Below are 20,243 nucleotides of genomic sequence, written 5' to 3'. Positions count from 1 at the left end.
CGGCGCGCCGGCGCTCAAAACGCCTCGCCGCTCGTCTGCGGCCGTTCAATTGAAGAAGCCAATTGCACTTCGTTGCCCTTTCGTTTGGATGCGACGTCGTTCTTCGCACCACGCCAGCTCGCGACAATGCGGCCAGCTCCGCTCTTAACCGACGCTTCTGCGAACTTCCCGTCGGCAATGGCGCTAGCGGTTGGTGGCGGGAACGAACAAGCGGCCAGCCGTTCTTCGAACGACACCTCTGCCGCGTTTCCTAGAAATTTCTAGGATGGTTGAACCAGCTTCTCAGTGTCAGGCAGAAGACATCTTCGTGCTACCTGATACGGATCCTAGCGGTTCAGTCACCGTTTATCATCAGTGTGTTGAAGATGCAAGTAAACGCAGTTTCCTGGACGATTCAGCTTCCCGGTATCGCGATGAAGAGGTTATTCCTGACCTGCCCATTGAGCACTTCAAAGCAACAGTCACCGCCCGCGACGACTTTGCCAAAAAGGTCACCGAGCGTGACTTTTCGCTAAACGAGAACAGTGTTTTCGGGGTCGACTCAAACCCGAATATGCGACCAAGGCACCTCGTCAATGAGATACGGTCAGTCTCGAGCGCTGTCACAACAGACCCAAAAGTGCAAACGACGAACACTCTTGGTCGGCTTGAACGCCGTTTTGAGTTGTTAGAAGGAATCCCAGTCAGAGTGCAGCAATCGTTCAACTCTGGAAGAGAGACGAACACGGTCGCGGAAAACTTCGCAGTAGAGCATAGTTCCGGAATAAGTGTTAGTTCCGCTGACAATCTAGTCTCCGACTACTCATTCGAAGGAGCACGTTCGCGGGCTTACAACGACGTTTTCTTGAAACCAGAGTCGAAGAACACAAGAGTCGTAAGACTTTTTGATTTGAGGGGCACTCTCTCTATGATCAAGAGAACTCGCAGGAATGTCGCCGAGGAACTGCTCATCATCAGCGGAGTTCCAGCGTGGTGGAATGGAGACAGCCTGTCCAACTTCGACTCGACACGCAAAGCACGCGACGACTTCGCACTCGAAGGACTTCCATCACAGTCAATGGAACCTCCCCAATGGGTAGATGTCAGTAGGGATGTGGCTGGAGGCATGGTTGTTTCCATGAGTGATCGAGGGGTCACTACTGGACCTACCAATGCCTTGTTCGAGGAAAACTTGATCCCTCCTTTTCCGGAAGGGGAATACCAGGATGACATTGGTCTACTGTTTGACCTTGTCCAGGCTTCATCATACAGTGGTGAAACAGGAAGCCAAGTTCTTCCTGATTTACTTCCGTTGGAATGTCCGAGAGTCGGATATCACGCAGCTGCAGACTTGACATTTACAGTTCCCGGTGGCACCCACGGTTGTCACCAGCCACCTGAGCTCGAAGCACCGTTGTACCATATGCAGACATTAGTAGCCGACTCCAGGTGCCTGCTGGAAATCTTCGACTACCCCAAGAGCTTGTCACCGAATCTTCTGAACAATGAGGCGACGGTGGCGACCTCCCATCCGATAGGTGAACTTACTCCACTGCAAGTCGAAAGGGATTGCTTCGGCCACAACCCGGAACCCACGGTCCCTGATGGTGACGCATGGATGGAATCTGACGACGAGGCTGACGGAATGTCCTCTTGCGAAGGAGGTCGAGAGGTTCTGACCTCTGCCCCGACTGTCCCCACGAAGCGTATGAATAATACGAAGAATGTGCCAAATTCTGCGACGGACAATACTATGACTCCATCCGGTGAATTTGCATTCAGGAGTAACTCTACATACGGCGCGAAACCCTCACCTGTTCCTCAATTCGCCCTGTCAAGGGTCGACTCTGACGATCAGCACTTCAACATCAAGTTCACCGATCCCGAAGGGGCTCGGTGGGACACTTCAAGCTCCCTCACTGTTGCGTTGTCACGGATGGACAACACAACTGCACTTGCCAGCACAGGTCCATGCTCGGAGTGCTACGATCTAAAGGCCGAGATCCACGTATCCTCTGCATATTCACAGACGAAGACCGAAGCCAGCTCTCAAGTGGAAGAAGGAAAAGAAGCGCTCGCGCTCTCCCAATCAGCAGGAAAGAGTGACTCATCAGGTTCTGTCTTCAAAACGCAGAACAGTGAGGAAAGTGACTCGGTGCCTTACACGCAGCGATGCCTCAGTGACGTGGAAGATCAAGACCGCAGTTTTTACGAAGACGGGAACGCGGTGTCCGACGCGCTTCATTCGACTCACGACAAGAGAGGCTTGCCAGAACCGGCCGGAGGTTTCGAGCCCGAAGACGAACGGCGAGGCCAGTGCTACGGTCTGGCTACTTCCACAAGCGCGGAAATCGAACAACGACGGAACCAGAATCGACTGTTGAGGCAAAACTGTGCTCTGCGCCCGAGCACGCCTCCAGTACGCGTTGATCGTCCAACGGGCTCTGCGTCGAGCTGCAGCCCTTCGACAGATGAAGAGAGCGTCTTCATATACGATAGCGAAGACGACAGCGAAGACGACAATAGTTCGCGCACTCTGCATACAACCAGCGAGTCGGAGTCGTTTGAGTCCGAAGACGACCTGCTGCCCTGCTATTACAGTTACCCCGATGGCTCGTCGTCTTCGGGCGTTTCGTGGGCTTCGAGTCCGTTTGACGGATTGACCGAGTACAGTCGCCGTCAAATGGCACACGCTGAAGACGCGGAGTCGAATAACGGACTGTTCACTCCCATCGACTCAGCAGCGTCGTCATTGTGCAGAAAGAGGAAAGGGAATTTTCCGCCAGGAGAACGTTCGGAATCGCCAACAGAGGACCCCTTGGCGGAAATCAAGAAGCCTCGCGTTTTCCAGCTGGAAAGTGCGGGACGTCCCAGTCTGCGCACGGAAGGGGAGTCAGACGACGTTTGGATCGCAAGACACGCTACAGCGGAAGCTGAAGACACCAGTAGTGCAGTAACGTCCGTGGACAACGGTACTTTTCACAGAGCAGTACTGTCACTGCACAGCTATTGTAAGCGTAGCTCAAACAGCTCAAGTAGCCTCCCTCGCGAAGAAGGCCAAGACGAGCGATCCCCTAGATGCTCGAGTGATGATGGCGATGCGATGGAAAGACCACCAGTGGAGCCTGAAACGGACGTCGGCTGCTTTGAGTCGGGGACCTGTGAAGGGTCGACCTGCCCTGGCACTCCTAGCGAGGCAGTGGCAAAACTAGTGGACTATCCTCAACTGACTCCACCTGAAGAGGGTAGCGGCGATAACACTCCACCTGGGCAATACCCACACGAGGAATCGCAAGGGCGTCCTCTCGCGGACGAACGGGAGAACAATGAAACGCCCCGTAAGCGCAGTGAAGCCGGGGCAGGGGCCTACATGAAGGTCATGGAAGTATATTTCGACGAGAACTCCAGACGCTTCCTGGTCGTCCCGACGTCTCAGGAATGTCTCATGTCCGAGAACAGCGAGAACATCCCGCCTGAAGAAGATTCCAAAACCAAGTCGGCACCAGCGGGAAGTAGCAGTTGTGAACCGCAAGCCGAACTGTGCAAGATTCAAGCCTTGAACGAGGAAGAGGCGTCTTGCAAAAGCGTCGCTTCGGGCGTCGCGTGCACGTCCGATGAAAAAAGGAAGAATCCGGGGGAGGCCAAGTGTGAAGGTAACAAAGCACGGATGTCTAGGCTTGGATTAACACGTTGTGGCTTTTGTGTGTGCGATGCGCTAGTTGTTTTGCAGAACTTCACCTTATGGTATTCTCGTGAGAACTAACTAACTAACTAACTAACTAACTAACTAACTAACTAACTAACTAACTAACTAACTAACTAACTAACTAACTAACTAACTAACTAACTAACTAACTAACTAACTAACTAACTAACTAACTAACTAACTAACTAACTAACTAACTAACTAAATAACTAACTAACTAGCTAACTAACGAACGAACGAACTAACTAACCAACTAACTAACAAACAGACAACTAACTAACTAGACTGCCTGACCTACTAACTATTAAACGAAATCACGAACTATTTAACTAACTAACTAACTAACTAACGAACGAACTAACTAACCAACTAACTAACAAACAGACAACTAACTAACTAGACTGCCTGACCTACTAACTATTAAACGAAATCACGAACTATTTAACTAACTAACTAGGAGAGACCGACTCTTCATTGAAAACGGGAGATATTTGCTTGGTGGCATACCTAGCATGCTTCTCTAGGTGAAAGCAGTGTGAACTAACCTGCTTGAAATAGTTAGCGAGCTAAACAGGGCGTCTGATTGACTAGCCCAGCCACTTAGTTTAACAAATCAAATTACTACGAAACCCAAATATCTAAGTCGTTTACCAACAAGCTTATCGTCCAGCCGACGAGCTACAGAGACTAAGTCCAGACACGAACAGGTCGATAAAAGTAGCAATGCGTGCTTCCAAGCGATGCTGATGAAATGCTACGACAAAAGCAGCAGAAAACGTACTGAATATCCGTGATAAAGGAAGATAACACGTTTATCTATTGGGACGGGGATCGACAAACATTTCTATTGGCACAACAAAAATACTATCAGTTTATAGATCTTCGAATAGAAGTGAGTTGTGTAGAGTAACACGATGATTCTTATGTCTGTTTATCATTCAAGGTCCAAGAAAGAAGATCCGCAGAATCGGACTCCCCAAGGGCTACAAGGGTCGAGCTTTGCATCCCAACTGGAAATCAAATGTCGACGAGTGATGCGACCAAGTTGTCATTTCCAGTTATTTTACAACATCAATTTCATTGTTCACTTTGTTCCGTCCACAAGTGGTTCCTTTTGCAATGTATTCCGTTAAATAAACACTGTTTTCTGTGTTCCGACATGAGGTACACGCCGGAGACTGGTTGCACTTTCCTGACACGAATGTGTGGCATTTTTAACGCATCCATTGCTGAGCTTTTCGCATACGCGGAAACGCAGCTAACAAGACTAAGCGTGCTTCTTTGCAGAACAGCGAAGCTGTGTGGCGAAGGCAGCTTGACAGAGCCACGAAGATGCCATTTTGCGCCTTGCTAGCATGCAAACCCTCTAAAGTGGAACGCTCACGCTTCGCAAGGAAGACAGATACGGCACAAAGATACAATGAAAGATAATTACCAGACACCTAGTCTTAAAAAGAAAGCAAAGCTTTTGTAATTGAAAACGCTCTGTCTCAGTACCCGAACGCTTACGGTGAAGCTTATAAACCCGGAGAGTCGACGATGAAGTGAGACGAATCACGAAGTAATAAATAAACATATATTTATTACAGCTGTTCGGCATTGGCACTGATATAAATACATCCCAGATGGTCACGCTGGAAACATTACCTCATTGGGCAATGACATCTGCAGGAAGCACAACCACGTGAGACAATGGGTGGTAGGTGTTTATTTTGTGGTGTTACCACTGGATAAAGAGGATAGCTTTTAGGGAGCAGCGTACGCTAGTGGCTTCCATGTACCAAGTAAGCTTTATACTGTAGTCAACGAATAGTGTCGGCTGGAGCGCACATGAGCCAAAGACAAAGCCACTTCAAAATGGCGAGCCATAACGACCATCAAATTTGAGTTCCCTATATATAACATTCCCTATTTACAACGCGATAATTACGTTTCTCCGTATCACGAAGCAGAAAGAATAGCAGACGACACTAGTGCGAGCTAACTTTTATACTAGAGAATGAACATAAAATGGTGTCGTTGAAAGTAATGTATTACGACAAAGCATTTAGCGCTGACGTAATATAGTACAAGGACCATTTTTTTTTCCTTGAACAAGAACGGGCACTTTTTTCCCGACGTTTTCTAAATTGATATGTTTTAGGCATGGGCATTTAGAACACTGCGATTACTAGATCCCGTGCACAAGTCTCCTGCCGGCATAATTTAATATGGGCTAGGAAATCTCGAATGTGCAAAGAAATCGCCACAAGGGACTTCCTTCTGTAATGCACACTGCGAGATGGGAAGTTGACAACCGTGAGTGATAATAAAATAAATAATGGATAAATTCTTGGGTTAAATACGAGTACATCTATACAGACGATTCGTGCTGACGTTTCATGCATACGGCTGGTCAGACTATGAACAAGCACTGAAAAGCATCCCATTTATCAAGATGCACGAAACATCCTGCTCGCACACGACAGCAGGCGCATATCTCCTATTAGCGTACGTAGTTGACTAAAAAAATAACATTAAATAGCTTTAAAGTGATACTGCATTCTTTCGAGACTGTCTTTATGCTTATTTGGTGGAGGAGTGTTGATTAATACCAGAGAAAATGAGCGTCATAGTGCAGCCTTTTCTTTTCTTTCTTTCTTTCTTTTCTTTTCTTTCTTTTCTTTTCTTTTTTGTGAACTTCGCGCTCGAATTACAGCACCGGCCTGTCAGTGTCATGGCATGGATTCCAAACTTATCACTTTGTTTTTGGGGCGTTTCCGGGAGGAGAAAATTCCCGAATTTCCGAGGAGAGCTTCTTGTTCTTTAAAAATTTTTAATTTTTTTTTGTTTATCGACAAAGGGGTAATTACTTCTTAGCAGACACTGTCCAAATTCGTGACGTCATGGAGAGAAAGTGCGGCAACATCAATTCGACACCTTTCTTTCGTTTCTGTGCATTTTCTGGTTTACAAAAGGTCTTGCTTACGGCAAGACTGCCATAGTCTGTATCCTAAATGCTTATGTTGCCAATGTACCCAACTTGATATCTGGACCATCTCCGGTTTCCGTATTCAAATGCATCCGAAGTGTAGAAGTTCTCTCATTGGGCGAAAGTTGAACCAATATCCAAACGAAATTTTACCACATTTAATCGAGAAGGCTAAAAAACACTACCGACTCTGAAGCAAAATATTTATATAAAGTCTCGTAGTTTAAAAAAATAAGTTACCGAAGATTGATAAGTTTTAGAATTTGAAACACAAAGTTCAGAAATCCGTTACTGGGCACAAAAAAGAAAAAGAAAGAAAAAGCGGATAACGTAGTTGTGTAAACTGTCTGTATCAGAGCATCTCAAGCGGAAAGGTAGGTGGTATACGGTTACACAGATTTACGTAAAACTGTTACAATATTTACGAGGATTTTGAAAAATGCTACTGACAAATTAGCGGCACATTTCACAGCGGTGTATAATGCATCAATTTTGTAGGCTTTAGATGCCGCAATAGGTGCACCTCTCAGAATTGCGACATTGCTTCGTTATATTAATCTTTTTTTTTTCTAGTCACGGCGTAAATCTGATGATTCAGTTCATCAAACTCTTGCAATTTTCAACGACTTTCATTAAAAAATATTGCCTGAATATTAAAATATACTGAATGCAGTCGGTAGATTATAACTCTTCTTTTTTTTTAATGAAACAAATCTAGTCAAATTCGGTGCAGCCGATGCCGAACCAGAACGATTACTCCGTTCCCATGAATTTAGATAGAAAGACCCTGACGCAAGTACTCCTCTTATAAAACTATGGACACTACTTGCGTCGTTTTACGAACGCAGTACCTGGCTACGTATTCTGCGAATATCGCCTCGGTGATACTACCGCCTTCGCGTGACGTAGTGCTCAACCAGCCAATCAGCTCGTCCGATTTCGCTCAACCAGCCAATCAACGCTCGCCCGATGGCGACACTGTGGCCGAGGCGATGCTATCGCCGGAAGTGGTTGTCGCAGAAAACGTCCCCTGGAGAGACTTAGGAGGAACACATGGGTCGTTGACTCGTTATGGCCATAAAGCGGCCCGAGTACGATGGGTGCGAAGGCCCCGAGGAACTGTTCAGGTAGTCGAGGAACGAGTCGAATCCGTCGTCCGCGGCGGCCGACGAATATCGATGGCCTCCGTGACACGCGGCCGGTTCCTGACAAGGCTGCTTGGCGGGTCGGTTCGACGACGTCAGAGACGCATCGCCCTCGAACATTCGACAGGAGACGGCGTGTCGCACCTTGGGCTCGGAGTCCTGCCCCTCGGGACTGGGAAGCCGCTGGTGGAATGAGAACGGCCACGTCTGGAAATGATTCGGAAGGACGTCGCTGTCACTGATAAACGTTAAAAAAGTGCAGCAAAATATGTTAATATGGATTATAAGCCAGGTAAGGTTTCCACTTTATTTAATTATTCTTTTAAAGTCGAGGAGGCTCTCCTATACTAATCTCAAGTTACCCGTGTGCTGCGCCAGTCCATCGTATATATGAACGAAAATTTCCTAATCTCATCACACCACCTATAGTTATCTGTCGTTCTCGACTATACGCTTCCCCTCCCTTGGCAACCATCTTGCTAGTTTAATAGATCACCGGTTATCTACCGGTGAAATTAATTACATTAACCATTGCAAGACCTGCCCAACTTTATTTCTTGCTGTTAATCCTAACTTTAATTGCTATAATAAGGCTATCCCAGTTTGCCCTCTAATCCATACCGATATTTTCCTGTTTATTAACGTTACGCCTATAATTTTCAGTTCCATCGGACGTTGCGAGATTCTTAAGTTGATTTTAATCGTCTTTGTTAACTTTTACCTTACAGCCACATAGGTTAGTACTTGTTGAGTGCACTGAATGTAGAATCTTAGTTTCAATGATATTGGTTAGGTCATGACTTGAATGTCTGCCCTACGTGCTCTAACCGAATAGTATTCGTCCGAAAAATTTCCTCTCGTGTTTCGAGTATCCTGTGACTACTTTGCCTAGATACGTATAATTACGCACTCTACTAGCGCGGATTCAACCACTTTTATTGTAGCTTTCCTGGTCTTTCTCTCAATTCTGTTTACATGTGTCTTCTCCATGCCAGCAGTATACAGTTTAGTTGTTCACCGAGAGAGAGATAGAGAGAAAAGTCATAAGGGAAAGGCAGGGAGGTTAACCAGGCTGATCCCGGTAGGCTACCCTGCACTGGGGAAGGGGGAGAAGGAGTTGTTCACCGAGAGATGCGAGAGTTGAGATGCCCGTGGCATTACCATTCAATTTTTTACTTCTCTTAAAATGTAGTACATCACGGCTACTACTACTACTACTACTACTACTACTACTACTACTACTACTACTACTACTACTACTACTGCTACTGCTACTGCTACTGCTACTGCTACTACTACTACTACTACTACTACTACTGCTACTGCTACTACTACTACTACTACTACTACTACTACTACTACTACTACTACTACTACTACTACTACTACAATCTACTACTACGAGTTAGAATAGAAACTTGAGAGGAGCACCGAGCTAGGAGAGCTGATATCGGCTCACTTCGAAAAAGGCGTGTTCACGGCTTCGGGCAAGATGAATAGGGAATGCAGAACACAGTGAAGACGTAAGACATGACGCGTGCGTATGTTATGTTTTGTTATGAATCGGTTACTGCGGATAGTTTCAAAAATAAGGTATCACGGACACTCCGTATCTCTACGTTCCATAGCAAAAGATGCATGGTATACTCTAGAAGAAACGTGTCTTCATTGTGTTCTACCATCATACTTCATCTTCTTCAGCTCCTTTATGCGCACTTATTTCCTATATGAACTGGAGTAGAATCGTCACATTATCGCGGCCTCTGATCACGTGCACTGGGGAGTTCTTCTGTGAGAGTCCACCTAGTGGACATGTCCATATGGTCTGCTGCTGAAGTTCGGATTGGCTGTGGCGCCTGGTTGCTGCGGTCGTGCAGCCCAGCCGAGTCAAGCAAAACCTTCAACAGCAGACGCAATAGACATGTCCACTAGATGGACTCTCGCAGAACACCTCCCCTGTAAACCACCTCAAGCGAACCCACCAGTGTCAGCGGGTGCAGGCACCGTGGCGAACCGCAGGCGACTTCTTCGGTGGCCGAGCTGGGCGAAGACGCCTCGTCATCATCCACCAGCACACGGCGCAGGTGGGCGATGTAGCCTGCCGCCAGCCTCAGCGTGTCCAGCTTGGAGAGCTTGGTGTCCTCGGGCACCCAGGGCAGCGACGTCTTGAGTCGCGAGAACGCCCGGCTCAGAACGCGCATACGGGCTCGCTCGCGGGCGTTCGCCGCGTTACGCTGCAAGGGACGCGGCTTGAGCCTTGAGGTCGCGTCGCCGTCGGCGGCATCTGAGCCCCCCGCCGCCGCGCGGCGACGCCTCGCAGCGGCAGCAGAGGCGGCCTCGTGGGGATGACGGCGTCGTCGCGCCATGAACGCCACAACTCGGACGGAGGAGCCGCTGTGGTTTCGTCCGCGGACAGCTTGGCGGGAGACCCTGCACGAGACATGTCGGGGTGACAGTGAAGTTTAGTGAACAATTAGTGGACAACAACAACAACAACAACAACAACAACAACAACAACAACAACAACAACAACAACAACAACAACAACAACAACAACAACAACAACAACAACAACAACAACAACAACAACAACAACAACAACAACAACAACAACAACAACAACAACAACAACAACAACAACAACAACAACAACAACAGAAACAACTATGACGACGTGTATTGTATACCGGGTGTCCGGAATGAATGGCACCCAGTTTTGTGAAAAGCTCCATCATATCTAAATTAAAGTGGAAAGGCAAAAGGAAGGCTACATTTCTTTAAATTATTTGTAAGTAAAGAAAACTTAAACGGTAGGCCTCTTTAGGGCCACCTACCTATACCAGAGTTCCAAAGACTACTCAGGAAAAAAGAAAAAAGAAAAAAAAGAAAAAAAAAGTTATTCTTTTAATCGTTGTTGCTGTCGATGTTGTTGAAGATAATGTACACGGCATTCCACTACAACACAAGTCACAAACGCATAAATAGTGTTACCGCGGGCGTGAGCACCGGCAGCGCAGTCTAGCTATTTGGTAGTTACTGCCCCATCACATTGGGATAATCCTACACAACTCTCAGCAAGTGCCTTCCCGTTTGTCTACAGTTATTTAACAACAAACAATGTCCAAACTTGATGTCCAAACTTGAACGCAAGGAGTAGAATGCATAACATTGTAACTGGCCTTCAAACAACAAAGAACTGGCACTCAGGGACAGTCCATGTTGCCGTTGTCCACTATAAGAAGTCGTACTACCACGCTCCAAAAAGTTTACTCAAAGATAGAGGGCGTTCGCAAAGAATGTTCAAACCACGGCCGCTGGATAAAAAAAGGTGACTTTTATCCAGCGGCCGTGGTTCAAACGTACACGCAGGCGAACCTGCTGTTGGTCATATCGTGGGCGTTCTATACATTATACGCTCCGCTAAAGCATCTGAGTTGTCGCATTAAAAGTTAAGCAGTGTCCGTGATTGTGGGTGATCGAGGTGACCGTGTATAGCAGGTTATTAAAGAATGTTCCAATGTACTCATTGCTGTTACCGTGAAGCGACAAACTTCAGTACATCAGTTAACTAACCGGCAATCTTAACTAGGTTAGCCACCCAGGCATATCCAACTAAAAAGAAATTCTGAAGCTGGCAGCGGTTGCGAGCTTCGAGTTCCCAAATTGTGCGACAAAATGCACTGGCGTTTAATTGAAATTTATGCTGCGTTCCTTATGAAGGGTACTTTAACCCTTCGTGACGCCAAGCCTCGCAACAGCTAGCTATGTAGGTGGAGTTAAGCCGTGACGTGATCGCACGCGCCGTCGCTTTGCCCAGCTTTGCCGAGCCATGACGCCATCACGCCGATCCCCCGCATAGCCGTGTAGCTACAGCTGTGGTGGGAGGAGCTGATACGAGACGTCACTGCGATGATCCTCATGCCCCACGTCTCCGCGCCGAGCACATCGCCGTGAGAAAGGGGCGACCGAAGAAGTGCGTTGCTCCCGAAGAAGAGGAAGCGCGGCGCGAAAACCGTCGTGCCGCTACTCGAGAGCGGATGAGACGACTTCGGACCAACCCCGAGTATCGGGCCGGTGAAGCGGCGGCGAAACGTCGGAGATTTGCAGAAGATTCGGAGTTACGAGCTCGCGTTACCGAGCAAAAGCGTGTGTGCAGCCAGAAGCGTCCACAAAACTATCCGGGCCTGCGACTTAGCCGATCCGAGATAAAGCTAGGTGGGATCGACAGCTTCGCTGTTTGCACAGTCTGCGCACCACTAGTGTGAAGCTGCCCCCATTTCCTCGTCTTCAAAAGTGGAGCAGGAGTTATACAGGAGCCCTGAGTGATTTAGAGCATGACACCTGGGGCGGTGTTCTGTAAGAGTCTACCTAGTGGACTGTTCATTTCGCCATTTCGGCGACCATCGGTTCGCCGCTTCTTGACGTGCTGGAAGGTGCCAGCCAGTCTCCTTCCTGTACGTTAAGCAGCAGCGAATAAACGGTCGCCGAAATGGACAGTCCACTAGGTAGATTCTTACAGAATACCGCCCCTGGTCACTCACACCCCGGTGACGCGAACGCCAAGCAGTTATAGACACGCAGAGATACTGCTTTCATGAAATTTGACGATTACCGCAATGAGGGATATTGAGGAGCATTGCTGGTCACAATAATAAAGGTAGGAAGGTCATTTTAAAATAAACAAACAGTGTAGATTGATATAAAGGCCCTCTTTACCAACAATAAATACGTGCAACAAATAAATAACACTTTGGGCACCACCTGATTGATCCCTTTACGGCGTTGTCTTTCAATTGGCTAACTTGTGCCACTTGATGCGTCGGAATTTACAAATGCATGCGGCTCTACTGCTTTCGTCTTGTACGTATTAAAAATTCATATCTGTAATTTCGTTTTTTTTTCTTCGTCTTCGTATAAGCGAATCTTGCGGACCTCGTGATTTATCTTGCCGAGCGATAAGAGATGGAAACGGCGGTAAACGCCACGGGCCGGGACGCACTGTCAAGATCCGTTAATTAAATCGACTCTGCCGCAGCCAGGGGCTTTGCTTTGCGATGATCACTTTCGGCGGTATTATCGCCGTCAGGCGAGCGCTGAATGTCTGGTTGAGCACTGTCACACGAAGGCGATAGTATCGCCAAGGCGATCGTCGCAGAATACTTCCCCTGGGCAGCGCGTTCTGGCTTCCGCTGCTGGCATGAACATTGTGCGCACACAGATGAGCATTCTTTCTGAAAGAGCTGCTTGCATATACCGCATCGTGGAACGGACAGCTCAAACTTCGAGCTAAATCCAGCTGAAGCCGACGGTTTTCCGTCGGTTCACATCTCGTGCAACATCAAGGTCCTACGCCTGCAACGTTGCTGCATGAGTTACTCATCGCGCCGGCGTCGTGGGACGCCTGGAATCTGCCAGGGCTTTGTTCCTTCTGCGCCGCGGCAATCGTCTCGCATGTTGCGTCGCGCCACGTCGCCGCCGCGTATTGTTAGAACACCGCGCGAGCAGCTCGAACGCAACGCTAAACGTTGATATCGCTGCCGATGCTCAGCCATTGTACAATAAACCCTTGTACATGGGTAACCCAGGAGTTACGCGCAGTCTAATGAGGTCACGACACCTTAGGCCGGAACGGCCAAATTTTTACAGCGACGCTGTTTAGGCCGATCCACACGACGGACCAAGTCCGCGGGCCGATCGGTCACGTGATGCGACGTCACGGACCGCCGCGGTTCGGTCCGGCGCAGAACACATCCACACGGCGGACCGCCATAGCAGACGACAGAGCGGACCAACCAGCTACACTCTCGGCCACAGTGCTCTCGACTCAACAAACTCACAAACCTATGCCAACCCCTCGCGCCGCGCATGTATCGCACATTGGAGTCGTCGAAATGGAGGCGGAACAGAAGCTTCGTTTGGCCGCGGAAAGGCGGATATGAGTGAGTGAGTAAAAACTTTATTGAAGATAAATAAATAAAAGAAGGCACGCTGGTTGGGGCCCTTATTCCGGGGCTCCACTGGCACGAGCAGCTCGCTGGGCTTGGTCCAGAAGAGCCAATTGGCTCTCCTGGCCCTCGTCTGCAAGCCATGCCTCCCACTGCCTATTCCTCATGAGTGGATGTTTGAGTACTATTGGGCTGTCTATGTGCGGAGGCCTTTTGGGACACTCTTATGTGATATGTTTTAGTGTGGGTATGTCTGTGCACCACGGGCACTCGTCAATGAACCTCGTGGGGTGTATTCTGTGTAGGTGGTGCAGCTTGGGTTATGTATTCGTCTGAATACGACGTCAGTCCCTCTCCTGTTGGCTGCTTAAATTCGAGTGAGGATTTCCAAAACGTCTTCACCCCTGCTTTTGCTGTAAAAGTATGTCACGAGAATTCAGTGGAAGGTCGTCGCTGGGCCCTGCCTTTGCTCGGACGTTTAGTCCTCGAGCAATACGGTATGCCCTCGCGTTCCCTGCCAGTCCCTCGTGTGCCGGACACCACATGATAGTGTGGTGCCCTTCTAGTCGACTGCCCAAAATTTTGATTATTGACTGGGGTGCCGTCCCATTTAGAAACAGGCGGCAAGCTGATATGAGGGCGGATATGAAACGGCTGGCTTTTGCTGAACCGAAAACTTTGGATTTGGCTGAAGACACTGTGTTGCCAGACAACATTAGTTGGCTACGCTAAAATCGCTGTGGTCTGCATGCGGTCCACCGCCAAAACTGAAGAGGGAAAAGCCTCGGTGAATTGTTGGACCGCGAGGCGTGAGGTTCGAGTTCTTGCGCAGAGGCGATCCGCACAAATTGGTGCCGTCCTATCACGTGATGCGCGGACCGGGGTCCAAAAAAGCGATTTGGTCCATCGTGTGGATCGGCCTTTACGGCTTGGGTTCCGTGCATTTTTGTTCTGCGTAAACAAAAACTGAGGTCCCAAATTTGATGCAAAATCGTTTGATTATATGCAAAATCTTATACCTCTCATCCCTCGGATATGTATTTTGAGTAGATTAGTTATCAATAGGTACCATTTTCAAGATCAGTAGACTGTCAGGTAGATAATAAAGGTTTCTCGAAGATTTTCCGCTGTGCGGCTCGCGTCGGCCATGTCTACGTTCGCGTCGCCCTCTCTTTGTCGGCGTTCCAAACGCATGCGTATCTATATTCCTTTCCTTCCGCTCTCCCGTGATGGCGGTGCCGCCGAAACATCGCGCGTGTTTCGTTTCCTCTGGCTCCTCGGGGCCACGGTCCCGTCGTCCACGCGAATGTACGTATATAAAAACAAGTTGCTGTTCTCCACTTTGAATTTAACTTCTCTTCTGCCGTCGTAATGGGGATGCCGCGTATAGTCCTGACTCCCGAGGAGCAACGCGCCTACGTGCTAGTCATTCGCCTTCACAGTCATCCATCTTGGCTGGTCATCCGCCTTCACAGAGTGGAATGGCTCATGATTTTTATTCCTACCTTCCAATCAAAGGACACGCTGAATTTCCCAAATACTTTCCTTGGCTTCATTTTCGGTTGTCCTTCTTATAGATGCGAAGCAGAGGTACTACATCGGTCGCGCGCAGGGGCGTGCGAATATTCGAAACTTTGGAATAACGAATCAAGTATTGTCTTCGAATCGAATAGCCATTATTCGATTATATAGGTCCTCGAATCGAATAATCACAACTTGAAAATACGGATCTTTTTCGAATACCTTTCGAATACTTCACGTCGTTGACGGTACACGATAGAAAACGCGATATTTCTGATTCCACCCACAATGGACGTAACGCTCGCTGCGTCGCTCAAGTCGACCATGACTTCTCCGACTAAATACGATGACACGCCGTAAAATGTTGTTTAGACACAGTATATCCGGCAGTGCATGGTATTTTGCTTGGTACTATTTTTTAGATGCAGCACCTTTGTCCTCTCATCAGATCAAATCAGAATACGTTTCATTGCAGCATATGTTGTACAATAGTGACAACATCTGCCACAACAATTCGAACCAGTAAGTGTTTTTTGTTTTTCTTCACTTTGCCGTCGCCGCAGATGACACGCATGTCTGGTAGCGACGGTATAGACAGGTATTAATTGGTTCATATAAGGTGAACTACCTTCATACACTGATAATGCATCACCGCGTAACAGCTCCGAGTTTGCGACCAATCTGCTTAGTTAACGCTCCCTTTATGCTTTTAATAAAGAGTGCTTTATAATGGATAGTTTAATGACCGAAACTTGGAAACTTTCTATTGTGAATATACCAGAATGTTAAAATTGTTTGATATAATGATGAGAAGGTTGTACATTACACGCAAACTCTACGAACAAAATACTCGTTATTCGATTAGCTTTTGGAATTATTCGATTCGTATTCCATTCGGTCTCAAAAACTCCTATTCGAATACACCTATATAGACGCGTTCCCAGTCCTTCGCCTGTACATAGCATAGAGTCCATTGGCCCATTGTTGTTGAGGCGTGCTCGCTCGATTAGTGACGGTAATCGTCTGGGAAGTAATCAATTGTTTTCTGGAATCAAACGCGGATTTTGGTTCTTTTGAAGCTAAAGTGCCTCCGTGGCCTGTTATTGACCATGTGCGCAGTTTAAGGTGCATTAAACCGTCACTAGACTTAAGGTGCTGATTTATACTTAGCCATATTCCGTGGAGCAATGCCGTTTGAAGTTGTACGGTGTTTTAAAGAGTGTTTGAGGTGCTACCGTGTGTTTGGTGGAGCATCCTACGTGCATACCCCAAGGTCATAGTGCAGGTAGAGTATACTCTAGTGCAGATAATTGTATTTTGGCTATTACTCACAAAACAGTGTGACTTTCTGAATGGTGGAAGTGTCGCTTCCATCATTTTGTATTATCAGAAATAACGATTATATATATATATATATATATATATATATATATATATATATATATATATATATATGTCAATGTGGCTGGCATTATTCCACCAGTGCTGCGCTGATGGAATGTCGTGAATTTTCGACATCGTTGTTGACTCGATAGTGACGTGTTCTTTTTCTTTCTGGGGTCTTACGTGCCAAAACCAGTTGTGATTATGAGACACACCGTAGTGGAGGGCTCCGGTTTAATTTTGACTACCTGGGGTTCTTTAACGTGCACTATAACGCAAGCACACGGGCGAGTTTTCCCATTTCGCCTCTATCGAAATGCGGCCGCCGCGGCCGGGACTCGATCCCGCGATCTCGTGCTCGTGCATTGGAGTCGCGCATGGACGACTATTTCGATGTTCCTGACATTATCCCACCACCTCCCCGCCGGTAATAAGCCGTGAGTTTTTCAAGCAAATCGTTGAAGTTTGAAGATAATTCTTAATTCGACAGTCACCTACCATTGCAGTCCGCATCGATGGTGTACGTTGTAGTAGGGATGTTCGAATAGCGAAAGTTTTGAATCGAACGCGAATATTAAAAAGAAGACCTCCTAACATCGGATCGAACGCCGCATATGTGCACTTGCCAAACAAAGTTACATTTAAAAGATCCGCGGAGTCTCTTTGGCAACATAAGGCTTATACTTACGTTATTTGATGCACTTTTAACTGGATTTAAGCTCAAACGAGATGCTTGAAAACGAGAAACAAAGGAAAGACGCTCGTGTCTGGTGCACCATGACAGTGACAGTAATGAAACAAAGAAACAGCAAGTCAACATGACGTGCTTACGCAAAGTATAGCGCTCGTTGAAGAAGCTAATTGCAATGCGACAGCACCTCGCATCGTTAAAAAAAAAAAATCCACACATAACGAGACTGGCCAAATAACAAATTGCTTTGCTGAAATCGAGGCTGCAAATTCGTAGGCTACCTAAGGCGAGACAGACATGCTTACTTAACGGCTGGAAACTATTGTGCTGTAAGTGATCTCATCCGTGCGTTTGCTCAGGAATCGGTGCGTCTGCGCAGCAACCGCGGCTCTTCTGCAGTAGAATAATTCGGGAGAGTATTCGAACGCATCGAATATTCGGCAATTTCGAAGAGTGCAATTCTCGAATAAAATAGCTATAATGTTTCATTCATTTCCGAATTCAGAATATTCGCGCACCCCTAGATAATATAGCTCACGCTTGTCTCTTTGTCGACAGATCGCGAACACATTGTGAACGATTTTTAAAAGTGCCGAATGCCGTCATTTACTAGAACGAGGAACGTCCTCATCAAGTGTCCTGCGCCCAAGATCACGCCCACCGGGATCCGCGTGAGGATCCCGCTAACCGGGATACCGGTAACATACACACAAATACCGGGATACCGCTAACTGGGATACCGCTGACCGGCACAGAGATCCTACAACACTGCATGATGGTTGCTGAGTTTGCATGATGATGGCCTTGCATGATCATGGCTGAGCTTGGAGATAAGCGCTGTCTATAACTTGCAGCAAAATGCACTGTCGTTCCACTTACATATTTTAAAACAAAACGCCCTTCCAGCGCAATGTAGGTCTAATTTAACTGGAGCATCAATTTATATTGTCGCACAATTTGGGAACGCATGTATCTCGAAACTAGTGTTAGCCTCGGAGTTTCATTTAAGATATCGCCTTACCATTCCTCCAGCTGACATACATACATTGTAAGATTTTTGTTGATTACTCCGGTACGCTTGTCGTTTTCTTGCTCAAGCAATGTCAACCTCTTCGAGTTCCAGCTCTAGGAGTAGAATTGTGCTATCTGCCTAGAGCAATTGTGTGAAATTACATTTAATATACTAAATATAAACATATATAGATATGTTTATATTCGATTCTAATCATATGAGATCACACGGTGATCTCATATGATTATACAGGACAATTGCACATAGATATTACAAAACACAAGATGTTTTTCCTTTAGCGTGGCTTCGGCACGTTTCAGAAGAGGCCATAGAAAATGACATCTAGTGTCCTTATCTGTCAAGGCCATCGCAATCTCCATCGACCGCTTGATGACTCGCAGACTCAAACGCTCAAAAAAAAAAAAAAATGAAAGAGAGAAAAACACTGGCCGTACAGAACACCATGCCAATCCACATTTCCTCCTGTATTGAAATAAAAGCACCCGTAATTACGAAAAAAAAAAGGAGAAAGGATGTCACGAAGAAATGTCGCAAAAAGAACGACTGTCAGCCACTTACCTTTGCCTCAATTAACTCTCCTTTCGTGCACTTTTCATCGGCTCGTCGGCTTCGTTTCGCAATAACACACAGTGAATGGACGTCGGGCAAGCACTGTCAGAGGATCTCGGCGCGCAAGAAATCAAACTCCAGCCCGACTTTTGATGGGCCTACGGTCTAGACCCATGAGTAACCCAGCGGGCTAAGCGGGAAGGACAGAAGAGAAACAGCGCGACGTGTGCTTTTAGCGAAGATGTCTTATCGACCGACAAATTGAGCGCCCGACTTGAAGAACCGCGGTCCGGACCGTCTTTCAAAGGACCTTCTGTTTCACGCAGGGCGCTGGGGCTCGCGCGAAGCTCCTCTGCGTGCTGTCAGACATTTTCGCTTTCATTTATTTATTTTGCTATTTTTCTTGCACAGTCTGTCTTCTTTTGTAATTCACTTTCTTCGCAACCGTGGCGCTGCATTCACCACCTCCTCCTCTTCTCGCTCGGTGTGGTCGCGTCGAAGGCAACGACGAGCAGACGAAAAGTTAGCAGCGAACAGACGACAATGAAAAATATAAATAAATAAAACGAACCAAAAACGAACTAACATGGCGCGTAGTAACACTAGCAGATAAGGGAGGGGTTGCGTCTTTAGTTGGCGTATGTGTGTGTTCGTGTGTGCGTGTGATTCTGAGCGCTGTAGGGGAGAGGAGGAAATACTAGGAGGGAGGTCTTGGGAACGCGCCCACGGCAGCGGAGAACCTTCGGCAGGCGTTTCGAAAAGCGAGGCCGGATTCGAACCCCAAGTCTACGGGGGCGTGTCAGCGGGAAAGACCCTCCTCTTTAACCGAAACCCCCCACCCAGTCTCCGCCTCGCGTCTTCTTCGGTCCTGTGCTCATTGCAGACTTTGACATAGCGCTTTCGATGGCTTCGCATGACATTTCCGACATTTTTACTAGGGGACATTGCGGCGATTAGTGATCCATAACGACAATTACCGGCGCGGTCGCTTTCGCTTACTGCAGTGCCGGCTGATTTGCGCTTGTCGTAGTCTATACAGCACTTCCTTTTACAACGCTCAGCTCGCAGCATTTCGTCGTTCTGTGCTACTGAGCATGTTGCTAGCAGCTTCCTCTTCCGCGATCTTTGCTCCCAGACTTGTTATTCCCATAAGGTCGCTGCTTTAAGCCAATACGAGATCCACATAGCTGTTCTAGAAGTCTTTTCAGCTACGGGATTATAGGCTATCGTCGGTAGTGTACCTCCCCTGTCTGTGTTTGATGCGGAATCTCTTCTTCAACTATCTTGCCAGTGATAAATAAAATTAGAAGGCGGAATAAG

The 20,243-nt window shown here is 47.3% G+C and overlaps 3 protein-coding genes and 1 long non-coding RNA gene across 5 annotated transcripts in view; 2 read left to right on the top strand and 2 right to left on the bottom strand.

The window, feature by feature from the left end:
• The window catches only part of LOC119431251 (neuronal acetylcholine receptor subunit beta-3-like), a 280,609-nt gene that overhangs the window by 118,516 nt on the left and 141,850 nt on the right, over window positions 1–20,243 (top strand). The gene's annotated exons all lie outside the window — the stretch shown is intronic.
• Window positions 1–20,243, bottom strand: part of LOC125940608 (uncharacterized) — a 236,830-nt gene that overhangs the window by 91,993 nt on the left and 124,594 nt on the right. The window lies entirely within an intron of this gene.
• Window positions 535–4,854, top strand: LOC119431250 (uncharacterized). Its single transcript, XM_037698727.2, has 2 exons — window positions 535–3,632; window positions 4,629–4,854. The coding sequence occupies exons 1-2, from the start codon at window positions 554–556 to the stop codon at window positions 4,718–4,720; spliced, it is 3,171 nt and encodes a 1,056-aa protein (XP_037554655.2). The 5' UTR covers window positions 535–553; the 3' UTR covers window positions 4,721–4,854.
• On the bottom strand, window positions 5,283–19,159 carry LOC119431254 (musculin). The gene is made up of 3 exons (XM_037698733.2): window positions 18,933–19,159; window positions 9,784–10,231; window positions 5,283–8,008 (listed from the first exon to the last, which is right to left on the bottom strand). Exons 2-3 carry the CDS (start codon window positions 10,165–10,167, stop codon window positions 7,697–7,699), a joined length of 696 nt encoding a protein of 231 aa, XP_037554661.1. The 5' UTR covers window positions 10,168–10,231; window positions 18,933–19,159; the 3' UTR covers window positions 5,283–7,696.

The sequence above is a fragment of the Dermacentor silvarum genome, chromosome 10, assembly GCF_013339745.2.
Source record: "Dermacentor silvarum isolate Dsil-2018 chromosome 10, BIME_Dsil_1.4, whole genome shotgun sequence".
NCBI classification, from domain to species: domain Eukaryota; kingdom Metazoa; phylum Arthropoda; class Arachnida; order Ixodida; family Ixodidae; genus Dermacentor; species Dermacentor silvarum.
Note: the sequence above shows the minus strand (reverse complement) of the source record. Positions and strands in the feature narration are given on the sequence as shown.